At 63.2% G+C, this 14,224-nt stretch overlaps 3 protein-coding genes across 5 annotated transcripts in view; 2 read left to right on the top strand and 1 right to left on the bottom strand.

Annotated features, from left to right (window-relative positions):
* Positions 1 to 296: 296 nt before the first annotated feature.
* On the top strand, positions 297 to 11,440 carry Lrch4 (leucine rich repeats and calponin homology domain containing 4). Of its 3 annotated transcripts, none has more exons than XM_055606658.1 (18): positions 297 to 561; positions 4,117 to 4,261; positions 4,404 to 4,530; positions 4,706 to 4,811; positions 7,408 to 7,544; positions 7,652 to 7,764; positions 7,878 to 7,977; positions 8,207 to 8,297; positions 8,381 to 8,457; positions 8,557 to 8,618; positions 8,696 to 8,809; positions 8,911 to 8,979; positions 9,050 to 9,153; positions 9,248 to 9,331; positions 9,495 to 9,580; positions 9,737 to 9,874; positions 9,967 to 10,044; positions 11,140 to 11,440. In XM_055606658.1, the coding sequence occupies exons 1-18, from the start codon at positions 351 to 353 to the stop codon at positions 11,242 to 11,244; spliced, it is 1,947 nt and encodes a 648-aa protein (XP_055462633.1). In that variant the 5' UTR covers positions 297 to 350; the 3' UTR covers positions 11,245 to 11,440. The 3 variants fall into 3 exon arrangements, with proteins under 3 accessions (XP_055462633.1, XP_055462632.1, XP_055462635.1); XM_055606657.1 differs by lacking the exon at positions 11,140 to 11,440 and adding an exon at positions 10,336 to 10,862; XM_055606660.1 differs by lacking the exons at positions 297 to 561; positions 11,140 to 11,440 and adding exons at positions 1,161 to 1,226; positions 10,336 to 10,862.
* Positions 11,441 to 11,516: 76 nt separating this feature from the next.
* Positions 11,517 to 13,096, top strand: Sap25 (Sin3A associated protein 25). The gene is made up of 4 exons (XM_055606667.1): positions 11,517 to 11,825; positions 12,006 to 12,097; positions 12,181 to 12,656; positions 12,736 to 13,096. The coding sequence occupies exons 1-4, from the start codon at positions 11,689 to 11,691 to the stop codon at positions 13,021 to 13,023; spliced, it is 993 nt and encodes a 330-aa protein (XP_055462642.1). The 5' UTR covers positions 11,517 to 11,688; the 3' UTR covers positions 13,024 to 13,096.
* Positions 13,097 to 13,197: 101 nt separating this feature from the next.
* LOC129676316 (insulin receptor substrate 2-like) overlaps positions 13,198 to 14,224 on the bottom strand; it is a 2,571-nt gene continuing 1,544 nt past the window's right edge. Inside the window, exon 2 of the mRNA XM_055606669.1 lies at positions 13,198 to 14,210. Within this exon, the coding sequence (XP_055462644.1) occupies positions 13,767 to 14,210 (444 nt within the window). The 3' untranslated portion in view covers positions 13,198 to 13,766. The remainder of the gene's footprint in view (positions 14,211 to 14,224) is intronic.

Here is a 14,224-nt window from a genome sequence, read left to right as displayed (position 1 = left end):
AGCGGAGCGCCGTACGCCCCGCCTCCGGGCGGTCCTCATTGGCTCCCTCTCCAGCCTCGAGCGCTGTGATTGGATGTCGCTGCGCGGGGCGGGGCGGCCAGGAGCCGCGGCCGTTGGCGGGCGCGCAGCTCCTGCCCCGCCCGTCCCTGTGGGCGGTGCAGAGCCGAGAGGCTCCACCCCCCTGGCGTTTCCTGATTGGCCAGTTCTAACGCGTCTCCGGCTCGCGATTGGCCCGCGGGGTTCCTGACCCTCGCTTCCTCCCTCCAGAGGAGACTACGGCGGCTCCGAGGAGGGGAGGCCGGGAAGCGGCCGGTGCCCGTCAGTCAGGCAGCGGGAGCCGCCGGGAGCGGATGGCGGCGGCGGCGGCGGCCCTCGCCGCCGGGGGCGAGGAAGCTGCAGTCCCCGTGCCGGGGTCTCCTGCGCTCCCCGGGAGCCGCAGCGCAGAGCGAGCCCTAGAGGAGGCGGTGGCCACCGGGACCCTGAACTTGTCCAACCGGCGTTTGAAGCACTTCCCCCGGGGCGCGGCCCGCAGTTACGACCTGTCAGACATCACCCAGGCTGGTGAGTGGCCGGGAGGGGGGGTCCCGCCGGGCCGCGACCCTCATTTGCATAGCCCCGCCCCGCGCGGAGCCGGCCCGCCCCTCACCTGCCGTCCGGGCGCCCCGCTCTCGGCGAGCGCGGGGCCGCTCTGCCCTCGTTTGCACGGGCGCACCTGTAGCGGGGCCCCGCCCCTGGCCGGGTCTCCAGCCCCGGACCCGCCGGGTCCCCAAAGCAAGCCTCGGTTCAGTCCGGCCGCAGCGCTGCGCGAGCCACGCCTGTATTCGCCTCCGCCTCGCTCCTGCCCCTCCGTCAGCTACCCCTTCCCAAGGACTGGCCCCGGCAGCCCTCTCCGCCGCCCACCCCAGCGCGTCCGTGTGAAAGAAGTGACTTTCCATCCATTATCCCTGCCCCCTTTATCTTCTTCCTGCCTCTGCGAGGTCACTGGAGCCTGTGACCTCATAGGAACCCTAGAATTCTCCTTTCTCCCCTAGGGGAGGAACTTGAGGCAGCTTGCTGAAAGGAAGGAAACTGTATCTTTTAGCTAGGAGTGCTGACCTCTCCTAGTCCCCGCCCTCGGGATCTCTGCAGTCACGCCCCCTCCGCCCTGGTGTGTCGGGGGGACCCTCCAATCATGTGCCCTCTACCCTTGTGTCTCGGTGGCCAGGCCCTGGGGCCTCCCCTGACAGGTGAGTCAGGCTTCAGCTGCTTAGGAGGCAGCCTGTGCGCTTGGGCTGGCAGCTGAGGGTGGGACCACTCGGAGGACTGCGTTCCGGGAGCCCCGCCCCAGCCTGGGCCCCCCGCAGGGCTGATCAAAGAGCATGGTGCTCCAGCTCGGTGCTCCAGCAGGTGCCTACCTGCCGGCACACCCGCCGCTGGCGCCCGCCTGCCCTCCCTCGCAGCTCTGGGGAGAGAGAGCTTCAGTCCCTCTTTTTAAAACTTCTTTTCCCTGTACAGATGAGTGAGCCCCACCAGCCCTTCTTACCCCTCCCAGGGCCCCCCAGCCCCCGAGCGCCAGATTGACCTCAGCAGCTGTGTGGCACTGGCCGTCTGTTCCCTTTCCCCCCCCCCCCCCCCCCCCCCCCCCCCCCGGCCCCCTCTTCCCCTTCCCCCCCCCCCCCCCCCCCCCCCCCGCTTGTTTTTTGACAAAGACCAAATGTTTTTCTTTACTTCCTCAGGGCTCTGTCACAGTGAGTGGACTCTTGGGAAAACTGCAGAGCCCTCCCAGCCCCTCCCAGCTCCTCTGTCCCCACCCCGTCTCCTCCTCCCGCATTCCGGCCCCGGGGGCAGCAGGTGCCCCCCCCCCCCCCCCAGGTTCAAGTGTGTAGTAAGGTGGGAAATCCCCAACCTCCCGAAAGCCCCTCTCAGCCTTGGTCAGGCTTGGGTGCAGCCCAGGTTCTAGGCAGGTGGGTTGGGGGTTTCATTACTGTCCAGCTGCTTCTGTCTTGTCTCTCCAAACTGGGTGCTCCTAGCCTGGGAGAGAGTTCCAGTGACGACCTGTCCTCCCAATCTCCTTGCCTTCCCACACACACTATTGCTGGGCACCCCTGCTGCTTGCCGTCCTACCGGGATGCGCCCTCAGCAGAGGCCGGGGATTGTGTCCCCTTGGCCTGCTGGTAGAGACCTGGTTGGGGGAGGCCAGCTTCTGGCAAAGGAGAAGTGTTGATCGTTCTCCTCAGCCCACATCCTGTGCCCCTGAACCCTGCCTCCTCCAGCCTGGGCTCCTTCCGCCCCTGACTTCTGCCCCTGTGCCCCTTACCCGGCCCAGCTTGGTCTCCATCCCCATGAATGCACGCACGCACGCACGCGCGCGTGTGCACACACACACACACACACACACTGTGAGCACAAAGCAAACAGGCAGGTGCTGGGCTTGGGCAGGAGGACCAGATGCAGGCCTCCCACCCCCTCCGGAACTAGCTCTCATAGGGCAGGGGCAAAGAAGAACAGTGTGCGGGCCATCAGGCTGGTATCCCTTGGAAAACAGATCCTGCAGGCAGGTCACAACCCAATGGATTGTTTCTACTCTGTTTCCAGTCACAAGATACATTTCCTTGGGGGAATACTCCCCACTTCTCCTCTTAGCTTTTGCTCCCTACTGAAGGAAGGCCCTCAAGCTCACAATGGCCCTGGCCTGGGGTTTCCCCGAAAAGGCCCAGAAATCCCCACAGCAGGGTGACCTGAGCAAAGACAAACACAGGCTCTGGGGGTCTGTGGTCTGTGCCTCCCCCCTGGAGGAACCTAGGCCTCTGGAACTGCAGGAGTAGTGAGCCTCTGTTGAGATGGGGGGTAAAGGCCTCTCTCCTCGAGGTAAATGCAAAGACTTTGAAGCTGAGGCCAGCCGAGAGCAGAGAGGAAGTAGAGGAACGCTGCTGAGGGGGTGGGGGACAAGCCCGGGGACAAGGGAACCCTGGTGGGAAGGACCTTGAGTCCTCTGAGAGCTCTGTTCCAGCTCCGCCCTCTGCCTTTCTCTCCTAGACTTCCTGAAGCTAGATGGTTTTCCTGGAAAACTGGTCAAGCATTAGGGCTGTACTTAACCCCCAGAGCCAGGGCATCCTTGTTCTTGCTCTCTTGCCTGTGCTGAAACAGGCTGAAGCTGAGAGGAGGGCTCTCCCTGGGAGCCCCTGAGGTTTCTGTTAACCCTGCGGCTGCGATCACCTCACTGCTGTCTTCAGCCTCTCTTGCTGGGGTCACAGCCAGAGGTTTCTGTGTAGACCCAGTGCGTCGCAGCCAGCTCTGACCAGGCCTTTTTTCTTTTTGGTGGGGAGTGGGTAAGTGTACATGTGCGTGGAGGCCAGAGGGCATGTGGGGAATGCTGGGGTTTGAACTCAGGTCCTCAGGCTCTGTGCTGTCTTCCTCTCTAGCCTCCTCCCCCGCACACTGTTGCCTTGCAGTCATGGCCCCCTTTTCTGATCTCCCACCTTTCAGCTCTCCTGACATCTGAGAACACAGGGGCCACCGTGTTAGTGAGCCTTCCACACTGCTGGGAGAGCTCTTCGTTTGTCTTCCTCGAGGAGGTGGGACGGCCGGGCGCAGTCCTGAGCTCATTCTCCTCCCTCTGTGTTCTGATTGCCAGGCTTACGGGCATGAGCCGCCCGTACAATTTAAAGACTGTGATTATGAGCTGTCCGTACCCTCCCAAGTCTGGTCTTCTCCTCTCCGGTCATGCTTATAATGGGCTTCAACTTGTGGCAGAGAGCCCAGGCGTATGAACTGGCATGTGCATGCACGTGTGTGCGCACACCTGTGGAGGCTAGGGGTCAGTCTAAGCTTTTCTTCAGTTTCCATCACTTTGCTTGTTTGAGAGAGTCTAGTCAGTGACCTGGCCACCGAATGGCTAGCCCCAGGACCCATTTATCCTCGCCTCTCCAGTGGTGGGCTGCAGGCGGACCCTACCACACCCACTTTGTGGGTTCTGGGGGATCGAACCTGGGGCTTCCTTCATGTGTCACAGGTCTTTATCCGCTGAGTGCCTCAGCCAGCGGACGTAGGGAGCTGGGCGGCTGGGTGGGGGTGCTCAGTCCCCTCGTGCAAGGCTGGGCCTTTCCTTAGCTCCTCCCGCACCCTTCCTTCCCGCAGACTTGTCTCGGAACCGGTTTCCCGAGGTGCCCGAGGCAGCGTGCCAGCTGGTGTCCCTGGAAGGCCTGAGCCTCTACCACAATTGCCTGAGATGCCTGAACCCAGCCCTGGGGAATCTCACAGCCCTCACCTACCTCAACCTCAGGTAGTGGGGCTTGGTTGGTCAGGGGCTTAGTCGGTGCGCCGCAGAGACCCTGTATGCCCGAGTGGGCCTCCTGGTCCCTGGCCTGGGCCTGGTGCGGATGTCTGGCGTGGGGAGTGAGCTGCTGCCCTTCTCCCACCCACAGCCGGAATCAGCTGTCTTCACTGCCAGCCTACATCTGCCAGCTGCCCCTTCGAGTGCTGGTCGCCAGCAATAACAAGCTGGGAGCCCTGCCTCCAGACATCAGCGCCTTGGGGAGCCTGCGGCAGCTTGTGAGAATCAGGGCGGAGGGCCGGAAGAGGGGCTGTTGAGCCGGCCCCGGGGACTTTTGGGGATAGCTAGAATAGTAGGAACCCCTCTGGGGAAAGGCTTGGACGAAAGGCAAGTAGCCAGAGAGAAACGGGGGAGCGGTTTGGACCGCTGTGGCTGAGGGTCTTCTCTCACCAGGACGTGAGCAGCAATGAGCTGCAGTCCCTCCCTGCGGAGCTGTGCAGCCTCCGCTCCCTGCGGGACCTCAATGTTCGGAGGAACCAGCTCCGAGCCCTGCCTGATGGTAAGGAAAGTGCACTGGAGGGGTTAGGGTTAGGGTTGGCGGACACGTTTGTGTGTCTGCGTCTCTGTCCGCTCGGCTGCCGGAACACACGCGCCATACACTGCATACTCAGCAGCACGAGCGTTACTCACAGTTAGATCAGGGGCCTTGTGGTCAGGTGGCGTTAGGGCCCAAACCACAGTCTCAGTGTGCCCCCTCCACAGAGGCGGGAGAGATCCCGGCTCTCTGAGCTCCGTTTTACAGGGACGCTAATCCTCTCTGGACTCTGCCCTCATGACCCGAGGTGCCACCATAGGCCCCGCTTCTCAGTACCAGTCACTTTAAGGTTATGCCTTCAGCATAGAAAATGGGGCAGGTCCAGGAACACCTAATTTGAAATAATGCTTCTGCCTTGGAGAAGTCACAGGCAAGAAACCTTTAAAAAACAACCTTGCCTTAGTTGTTGAGGGATTTTCAGTATCTAAAGCAAACAGTAAGCAGTTGTGTTAGCTCCTGACCATGGCAACCCTCAGAGGCTGGGAAGGCAGTTGTCTTTTCACCTGTGTGGGAGCAGGAAAGAAGGGTAGGAGGGAGGGGTCGGGCACCGTAGAGTCCTGAGGCTGGAAGGGGCCATGAAGGCCCGCCCAGCACCTCCCCCTCTCCCCGCCCCCCCCCCCCCCCCCAGCCCCTCCCCCCCACCCAGCTCTGGAGCAACACTGCTCCCGTGATGCTCTTGAGCCTCCTCTGAGGACTCTGAACTGGGATGCGGTCCTGACATGAGTGCCCAGGCGGCCCTGCTCATGGGGGTAGCCGTGCCACACCAACAGTGATTTCAGCCAGCGTGGTTCTGGTGTGTGAGCGTCCTGTGTTTCAGGTGGGCCCTGATAGATGTGGCTGAGCTCGGAGCCCAACCCTCAGGTTTAGTGGCTCATGGAAGACGGCCAGCCATTCATAGGGCTGGCTAAAGCAGGAGGCTTGGGGCCTGTCAGGGGAGCCTGGGAAAGGCCAGCTCCCAGAGGCTCAGGCACAGCTGCCCATGGGAGCAGGATGCACACCATAGGCAAAGCCGGGGGGGGGGGGGCACCCATGATCTAGCACTAGAGTGAGGAGGCAGGAAGGGTGCGAACTTGTTACCCCTTTTCCCTGCCTCCTTCCGCCTTTTCTGCCTCTGACCTCTGCCTCCACAGTTAAGTGTCTTAACTTTCTGTGGCTGTAACAAAAGAACTGAAGCCAAGGAATTTTGTTTTGTTGAGTCGAGACCGGGCTCACAGGCATCTGCTTGCCTCTGCCTCCCAAGTGCTGGAATTTAAGGCATGCACCCCCTGGCTGGCTGGAATTTTGTTCTTGGAGAACAAAATTCTTGTTCTTGTAGTTCAGGCTGGCCTCCAGCTCAGCCGAGAATGGCCTGGACCCCCTGCTTCTCCTGCCTTTCCTTCTGGAGTGCGGAGTTCGGGGATTGCAGGCGTGTGCACTGTGCATGGCTGGAGTGCTTAGAGCCTCAGGGATCCCCATGTCAGCCCTCACCGGCTGAGCTGTATGCCCCGCACTTCTTTTTTGTTTGTTTGTTTTACTGTTTTTGGAGACAGAGTTTCTCTCTGTGTAGCCCTGACTGTCCTAGACTCGCTTTGTAGACAGGCTGGCCCGGAACTCACAGAGATTCGCCAGCCTCTGCCTCCCGTGTCTGGGGTCATAGGTGTGCGCCACCATGCCGGCTCCCAGCACTTCTCTTTTGTCGTTAGTGTCAGAGCCTCATTTTATCCCAGGCTGGCCTTTAACTCCTTTTGCCTGGGCCTCAGTGCTGGGGTTCTAAGTGGGAGCTAGCACTTGAGGCTTGAGGACCAAGTAACGTAGTTTTTTCATATTTATTAATCTATTGTGTCCACACATCTGTGTGTGCAAGTCTCACATGTCTGTGGGTGTCGAGGTGTTTGCACGTCAGCACAGAGCTAATGAAAAGCTGGCTTTGTAATAAGCCACTTCCTCAATGGTGCCGTAATCTAAGAGTCCATCCATGGAAGAGTGTCTTCATGTAGCCAGAGACTAGTGACCCGGTTCCCTCCTGAGGCCCCACCTCAGAGCACCATTACCAGGGACTTGGTGGTGAAGTATATTCCATCTGAGATCTAGGCAGAGCAGTAGGGGCACAAATGCAGGGAGCTCTGCCGGGCCATAACAGACCCAAGCAGAATGCTTTTGCGTGCAGGGGAACAAGAATTCCAAGACCCTGCGGTGTGTGGAGCATCCATAGATGGGGCAAAGCTTGAGAGACATGAGCTGGAGGATGAGCTTTCAAACTGATTGTGGTTCTGGAGGCTGGCCCTGAACTGTCTGCTTTTCTGCATACCGTACACACAGCTTTCCGGGCTGTGCGGGCTGTGTGGGATGGGAGGCTTTTGAGCACAAGTGTGGTTGCTTTGTGACTTGCGCTGTGCGCTTGAGTTTGTAGGATGGGGCCAAGGTGGGGGTGGCGGGAGAGGAGCACACGTAGGGCTGAGTGGGGAGTGATGGGGCCAGCCTGGGTAGAGGGCTGTGATGGAGATAGGGCTGGCTCGTGGTCAGAGCCCAGGCAAGGCTGCAGGCCTGGGCTTCTCCTGACTGTCCTCTTGCTCAACCCTAGAGCTGGGGGACCTTCCTCTGGTCCGCCTGGATTTCTCCTGTAACAGTGTCTCCCGAATCCCGGTCTCCTTCTGCCGCCTCAGGCACCTGCAGGTCGTTCTGCTGGATAGCAACCCCCTGCAGAGCCCCCCTGCGCAGGTAAGGGGCCGCCTGGCGGGCCTTAGGACAGGGTGCTGTTCTGGAACGTGGGGGGTGTCCAGTGGGCTTGGGGAGCCGCCTCATTCTTGGGTGTGCTTCTTCTGCAGATCTGCCTCAAGGGGAAGCTTCACATCGTCAAGTACTTAATGACGGAGGCTGGCCGGCGGGGAGCTGCCCTCGGGGACCTGGTCCCTTCCCGCCCCCCAAGTTTTAGTCCCTGGTAAGGGCCAGGGGAAGGAATCCCTTTCTTGGGACAGCGAACTCCCCTGGATTCCCGTGGGAGGGTAGGGGTGCTGCCAGCATGGGGCTGATCAGGTCCCCTGGCTGTCCCAGCCCTGCTGAAGATTTATTTCCCGGACGTCGATATGATGGCGGCCTGGACTCAGGCTTCCACAGCGTTGACAGTGGCAGCAAGAGGTGGTCAGGAAATGAGGTAAGGACCGTTGGAAGCACATTTGGGATGTCGCCGCTGGGAGGGAAACTTGGTCCTAGGGACCTTGTATCTAATATGCTGGTGTCTCAGTGAGAGGTCGTGGCCGGGGCATCTCCCCCCACGATCCCCAAGAGGCCAGCTCTCCACCAGTCTCAGGCTGGAGGCCTGGACCCATGTGGTTCTCAGCCCTGCAGGGAGCCCATGTCCCATCAGCCTCTCTGCCTTAAAGTCCACAGATGATTTTTCAGAGCTGTCGTTCCGCATCTCAGAGCTGGCACGGGAGCCCCGGGGGCCTAGACACCTTAGGGAAGATGGCTCTGGTGAGCAAGGGAGTCAGCCCAGGTAGTGATGGGTGAGTGTGGGCCAGAAGTCCCTCCTGCCCACTGATGTGCCCTGGCCGCAGGTGATGGAGACCTGGAGCAGATCGACTTTATTGACAGCCATGTTCCTGGGGACGAGGACGAGCAAAGTGCAGCCAAGGTGGGGCCCAGTTTGGCTCTGTCCAGGTGAAGGGTTGCTGAGGGGGAGTCAGTGCAAACTGGGGGCCAGGCCTGTCTTCAGCCTCTGCTCTCTCCTCAGGAGCAGCTGCCTTCTGAATTAAGCCTTGTAGCAGGGGATGTGGGGAGAGCGCCAAGCAGCAGGTATACAACCCCCAACACCACACCGTGGCCCCTGGGGCCCTCCTTCCCCTGACGGGTCTCTTGTCTGTCTTCTCCAGACGGGAGGAGCCTGCAGGGGAGGAGAGGCGGCGCCCTGACACTCTGCAGCTGTGGCAGGAGCGGGAGCGGCAGCAGCAGCAGAGTGTGGCGTGGGGACGCCCCAGGAAGGACAGGTGGGGGCGCAGGGCCGGGTGGGCTGGGCCCCTCAGACCCCTCAGGCGCGCGTCGCCCTCCATGTGCGGCCCGACTGCCCAGCTCACTCCTCCTCTTCCAGCGTCCTCAAGCGGGGGAGCAGGGCTGCTGGCACAGGCACTTCAGCCCCGGCCACCCAGGCTGCCTGCAGGTAGGTGTCCCCGGCACCCCGCTCCCTGCGCTTGCCTCGGAGCCTTCTCTGAGCCTTCTTTCCTCCTCAGTGGCCCACCGAAGTCCAGTGCTACCCACGTGGGGGCTTCAGGGGGCCAGGGAGCTCCCGCCCCGTCCCCCATCTCCCAGGACCCCCTTCCTGTATCTGGACCAGGTAGGGCAGTGTCTTTGGATGGTGGCTTGGAGGTGGTTGAGACATAGAGCCCTAGAAGAAGACTGGGCACTGAGGTGTCTCTCTTTCCCCCCAGTGACAGCTCCTGGTCCCAGGCCGCTGGGCTCCATTCAGAGACCAAACAGCTTCCTCTTCCGGTCCTCTTCTCAGAGTGGCTCCAGTGAGTGTCCGCCTCCCTCCCAGCACTGCCCTCAGGGCTCCTGCTCTGGGCTTGTGTCTGTCAGGGTGTTGTCTACAGACTGGGACGGTGTTGGCATCAGACTCGTAGAAGCTGGCTCCAGACTTTCTCGGAGAAACAGCTGTTCCCGCCCCCGTTCTTGCAGGCCCTTCCTCTCCAGAGTCTGTTCTGAGACCTCGGCCGTTTCCTCAGGCTCTAGATGAGAAGGAGCTAATGTCCCGACTTCGCCAGGTGAGCAGGCCCAGCATGGCACCTCCTCCCCCCTGCCCTCCTTAGAACCCACACCCCTGCAGCTCCTCCTTCCTGCCCTGGACTGGTCTCTGAGGAAGGGAAGGGGTGGAGTGAGTCCCTGCTGACCCCGCCTGCTCCCCCTGTCTGTGCTTGCAGGTCCTCGAGTCCCGGCTGCAGCAGCCCCTGCCTGAGGACCTGGCGGAGGCTCTTGCCAACGGGGTCATCCTCTGCCAGCTGGCCAATCAGCTGCGGCCCCGCTCCGTACCCTTCATTCACGTGCCCTCACCTGCTGTGGTAAGTGGGAGCCCAGAAGGAGCAAGAGGGCATGACGGGGTGGGACTGTGGCTTCACCTTTCCTAAATTCTTTCTCTGTCCGCCACCTTCAGCCAAAGCTCAGCGCCCTCAAGTCTCGGAAGAACGTGGAGAGCTTCTTAGAAGCCTGCCGGAAAATGGGTGTGCCTGAGGTATGGGCCCTCTGGGAGACGTTGGTTTCCAGGGCCTAGCTGACCACTGTGCATGAGGGGCGGGTTCCACCCACAGGGCCAGCGTTCCTGCAGGAAGCATGTGTCCTGGCCCTGGCCCTGGCCCTCACACCTGCCCTGCTCTCCCTCCTGTCCCTGTCCTGCATGTCTGCACGTTGGTACGGCGCTGGCTGTGGCCCTGCTTTGGGAGGGCCGGGGTGGGAAGGTCTGTGGCTTGCTGCTGCTGACGTCTGTTATTTTGTCCTGTCCATCTGCCCTGCCCTCCCTTCCTAGGCTGACCTGTGTGCGCCCTCGGATCTCCTCCGGGGCACCGCCCAGGGGCTGCGGACCATCCTCTCGGCTGTGGTCCTGGTGGGGGGCAAGGCCCCTGCCCCGGGCCAGCCGTCCTGTGGTCTGGGCGGCTTCCTGCTCTTCTACGTGGTCTCCATGCTGCTGCTCTATGTGGTCTACTCTCGGCTCCTGGGCTCGTAGGCCCGGCGCCCCTCCCCCGCCCTCTATTTATAAGAGCTATCTGATGTGTCCTGACCGGTGGTGCCTTCAGCCCCTACCAAAGACACTAGTGCCCCGCACAAACGCTGACCTCCGTGCCCTTTACCCCTAGCGCTGACGGTGACCTCGTGGCCTCCCACTAGCCCTCCATCCGGGAGGGATGACAGGACCGTGGCTTTTCCCCTCTCTCCTCCCTCCCCTACTGGCTGCTCCTCGGGAGCTAAATTATCTCTGTTTTGTAGAGAACTCTATTTGTAGGGGATGTGGCCCATTATGGGCGCTGGCTCTGTATATAAACTGTATAGACTGTCTCCTCCGTGTGTGCTGTGTGAGCTCCTGCTGCAGCCAGGCGTTGTCCGGCCTGGGCTCCGTGTGTCAGCCTGCCCGTGTAAGCCTTTCCCTTGGGAAATGACAGGCCTCTCCTGCCCAAGTCTCCCGTGTTGCCCGCTTCTGTCATCTGCCGGCAGCTTCCGTGTGTCATTTGTTCCCCGGCAGGGGCAGTATCCGGCAGGCGCCCGCACACCCCTCCCCTCTTAACCTTGCTCGGGGAAATGCCAAGGAGAAGCTTAACCCAGCCCCTCCCCCCAGGAGTCCCTGTGCCAGCCCCACCACATCCTGGAAGAGGAGGGGGCCCCTGGCAGGGGCCTCCCTCACGTCGCTGCTGTCCTCCACGCACTTCTGGAGCAGCCTTAGGGTAGAAGGTTGGTTCCCAGGGCGCCAGCCACACCGGACCTGCCCCGCCGATTAACAAGGACTTTGTGACCGCGGCCCCGTGTGGCGCTGGGCGTGGGCACCCCCTGCCCCCTTCGGGTGCAGCCTCCGGTCTGGGTGAAGATCGGTGTGTCAGACACAATAAAGAGACGCCCAAAGGCCCGTAGGTTGGCCCTCAGCTGTGTGCCTGTCTGTGAGCGCGCGAGCTTGGGGACCCCCCGGCTCCTCCGCTGCGTAGTCCTGTGCTGGGCAGAGGGGCTGCATGGGGGCTCTGCCACCAGGGGGCGCCCTTGAGGGCTTGGCGGGAGCGGGCACGTGGCTGGACTAGCGCAGGCGTCGTGGCGGCCCGCTGAGGTGGGCTAGGGCCTGGGCGCCCATGTAGTCAGGGCCGGGCAAGCGCGCGGAGGGCGCTGCCCGCTCCACAGCATGTTGCCCTGGCTGGGGCGGTGGGGCGCAGGCCAGGAGGAGGCGCCCGAAGAGCCGGGCCTCTCCCCAGGCAGTGCCCAGGCCTGGAGCTCCGGAGAGGAGGCCGCGGAGGAGCAAGAGGCGCCTGCGGAGGGCAGGTGAGAGCTTGGGGGCCCGGCGGGGGCGGAGGCCAGGCGGAGGCACGCCCGGAAGCCGAGCCGGGCCAGGCGCCGTCCTGCCCCGAGCCGAGGCCGTCCTGGAATGGGTAGCCCTCTCCTGCGCTAAGGAAGTCGGTGTTGGGAGGGGAGATGAGTGGGGAAGCCCTGCTTCCTTCTCAGCCCACCGCCCCAGGCCCTCAGCCCGCGCCAGGCCGGAAGGAAGCCGCCGCCCCCGGGTCACCTGGCTTCCGAGCAGAGCGCAGAGGCCGCAGGTAGGCTCGCTCGCCGGGCTGGCCGGGCTGGCCCCCAGCCTCGGGGTCCAGGGCCGGCCCCGATGCGTCCCCTTCCTCCGCAGCTCCTCATCCGCCCCAGCTGCTCTCCCAGGTGCCGCCCTCTCGGATGACCCCGCTGCCACGTTGGGGTCCCGGCCACCAGGCTGATGCAGGCCCTCAGCTGCTGGTGAGTGGGGGCCCCGGGGAGCCGAGGGCCCTCCGACAGCCGGGGCGCAGGAGCCTGTCGGCTCCACAGGGGCCCAGCCGCGGGCCAGGCTGGCCCTTGTCCAGCCGGACACTGTGTCATCCCTCCTGGCCTATGTACGACGCCTGCGGCAGGATCCCCACCCCGGGGCACCCAGAAGAGGAGCAGGTGTGCGCCGATTCAGGTCCTCCCGGCCCCTCAGCACAGCCGGGAGGTCGCTGGGAGGCCACCACGCCAGCCGGCTGCGCCCCCGCAGGGCTCCCGGCGCGGAGCTGTGAAGATGTCTTCTGCCTGGACCCTCTGCTTCCCTGCGGGCAGCGTGTCCCCCTGTACCTGTCCAAGCCCCCTCAGCAGGTAGGCGCGGGCTGCCCTTCATCTTCTCTTCTTTCCAACCCCCAGCCCTGAGGACACGCTTCCCTCCTCGTCCTCGCAGGCGGGGGGCGCGCGGAGGCTGCTGCTCCCACCTCCCATCATGTCGGCGGCCGTGCACCCCTCCTCGTCGCAGGCCTGCGCCTCCACGTGGCTCAGCGAGGCCGAGGTGATCGCCCTGGCCGGGCTGCTGCAGATGAGCCAGGGGGAGTCCTCGGCCAGCCCTCTGAGCCCCGCCGGCTGCCCGGACCCCGCCTCTGTGTCTGCGGACACGGGCCCCGGTGGTGGCCAGAGCTGTTCTGGAAGCGCCGACCCCTGTCTGACCCCGAGCCCCGACAACCACTGTGTGTAGTGCCCCGCCCCCCACAAGCGCTGTCTTCACCCCAGGTTGTTCTGTTGACAATAAAGCACCGTTAGTTTGCAAACCAGGCTCTGTGCAGTGGGTGACGGGGGCGTGGGACGCGGGGCGAAGGTGGTGGCCTGGGGCTCCATCACCTGGGGTGGGGAATCCACTGGGCCGAGACAGTTGGGGTGGAGAGCACCTTTAATGGGTCGGGTCCACGGTGTGGGACTGGGCCGCGCTCTAGGAAAGCAAGGGCTTGGCCAGCCCTGCCAGGCCCAGAGAAGGGTCGGGCAGCTGACTGGCAGCTGGGGACTCCGGAGAGGGCGGGTCCAAGCAGGTCATCAGCATCCCTGATGCTCCTCCCGCCGCTTTGGAGCTGGGACCTTAGGAGTTCCACTGTGGCTTGGAAAGGCCGGCTGAGCAGACACAGTGGCGTCTAGCTGCCAACGTGAGGGGACAGAGCCGTCCAGACTGGGCTGGGGTTTCACCATGGTCAGGCCACAGCTAGCTTGAGGCCGATTCTGTAGGAATCCAGTTGAGAAGGCCCAAAACTTTGCAAGGTTTGGGGTTTTATTTTGGGGGACGGGGCAGAGAGAGGCTTGTGTACTTTCAAAAGAGAGGGAAAAAAACCTTGAGAGAACTTCCTGAGTGTGTGTTGGGAAGGGACAGAGCAGGCAAGAGGGCGGCCGAGCGGCCCACGGGCCGGTGGCCTCGGGCGGCTGCGGCAGCTGGGACAGCAGGAGCCCTTCCCTCTAGAACTTGATGCTGGCGTAGCTGTGCGCGCTGCTCCCGGGGGCTGCCCCGGGCACCTCCAGGGGCGGGACGAGGTCCAGGTCCACGTAGTTGAGGCAGCTGTCCAGAGCCCCCGACGGAGCGCCGCTCCCCGCGCAGTCCGGGATGAACATGTAGTCCCCGAGCTCGGCGGGCCTGTCCCGGAGGCTGCGGCGCGCCCCGCGGCGCCCGCGCTCGGCCCCGAGCTCGCAGCGGAAGGGCCCCGGGAGGAGCCTGCTCATGGGCACGTACTCGGCGCTGTCACCGTCCTGGCGGGGCGGAGCGGGGTCCGGGGGCGCCATCCACATGTAGTCGCCGGCCTCCGCCCCCATGTGCACGTAGTCGTCCCTGACCCCCACGGCGAGGTAGTCGGCGCCGGGCGCCCCGCGGGAGGGCGCGGCCCCGAGGCCGTGCCGCCCCGGCCCCTCGGCCGGGGCCC

This window comes from Psammomys obesus, unplaced genomic scaffold (genome assembly GCF_907164565.1).
Source record: "Psammomys obesus unplaced genomic scaffold, mPsaObe1.curated_primary_1811, whole genome shotgun sequence".
Lineage (NCBI taxonomy): Eukaryota > Metazoa > Chordata > Mammalia > Rodentia > Muridae > Psammomys > Psammomys obesus.
This window is presented reverse-complemented; position numbering and strand designations above follow the sequence as displayed.

Excerpts from the sequence above, each read along its gene's own strand:
- Sap25 (XM_055606667.1), top strand. The coding sequence starts at position 11,689 with ATGTTGCCCTGGCTGGGGCGGTGGGGCGCAGGCCAGGAGGAGGCGCCC. Across the intron at positions 11,826-12,005 it reads GAGGCGCCTGCGGAGGGCAG|CCCACCGCCCCAGGCCCTCA; the intron begins GTGAGAGCTTGG and ends CTTCCTTCTCAG. Across the intron at positions 12,657-12,735 it reads TGTCCAAGCCCCCTCAGCAG|GCGGGGGGCGCGCGGAGGCT; the intron begins GTAGGCGCGGGC and ends TCGTCCTCGCAG.
- Lrch4 (XM_055606657.1), top strand. The coding sequence starts at position 351 with ATGGCGGCGGCGGCGGCGGCCCTCGCCGCCGGGGGCGAGGAAGCTGCA. Across the intron at positions 8,619-8,695 it reads GGGAGAGCGCCAAGCAGCAG|ACGGGAGGAGCCTGCAGGGG; the intron begins GTATACAACCCC and ends TGTCTTCTCCAG. Across the intron at positions 8,810-8,910 it reads GGACGCCCCAGGAAGGACAG|CGTCCTCAAGCGGGGGAGCA; the intron begins GTGGGGGCGCAG and ends CTCCTCTTCCAG.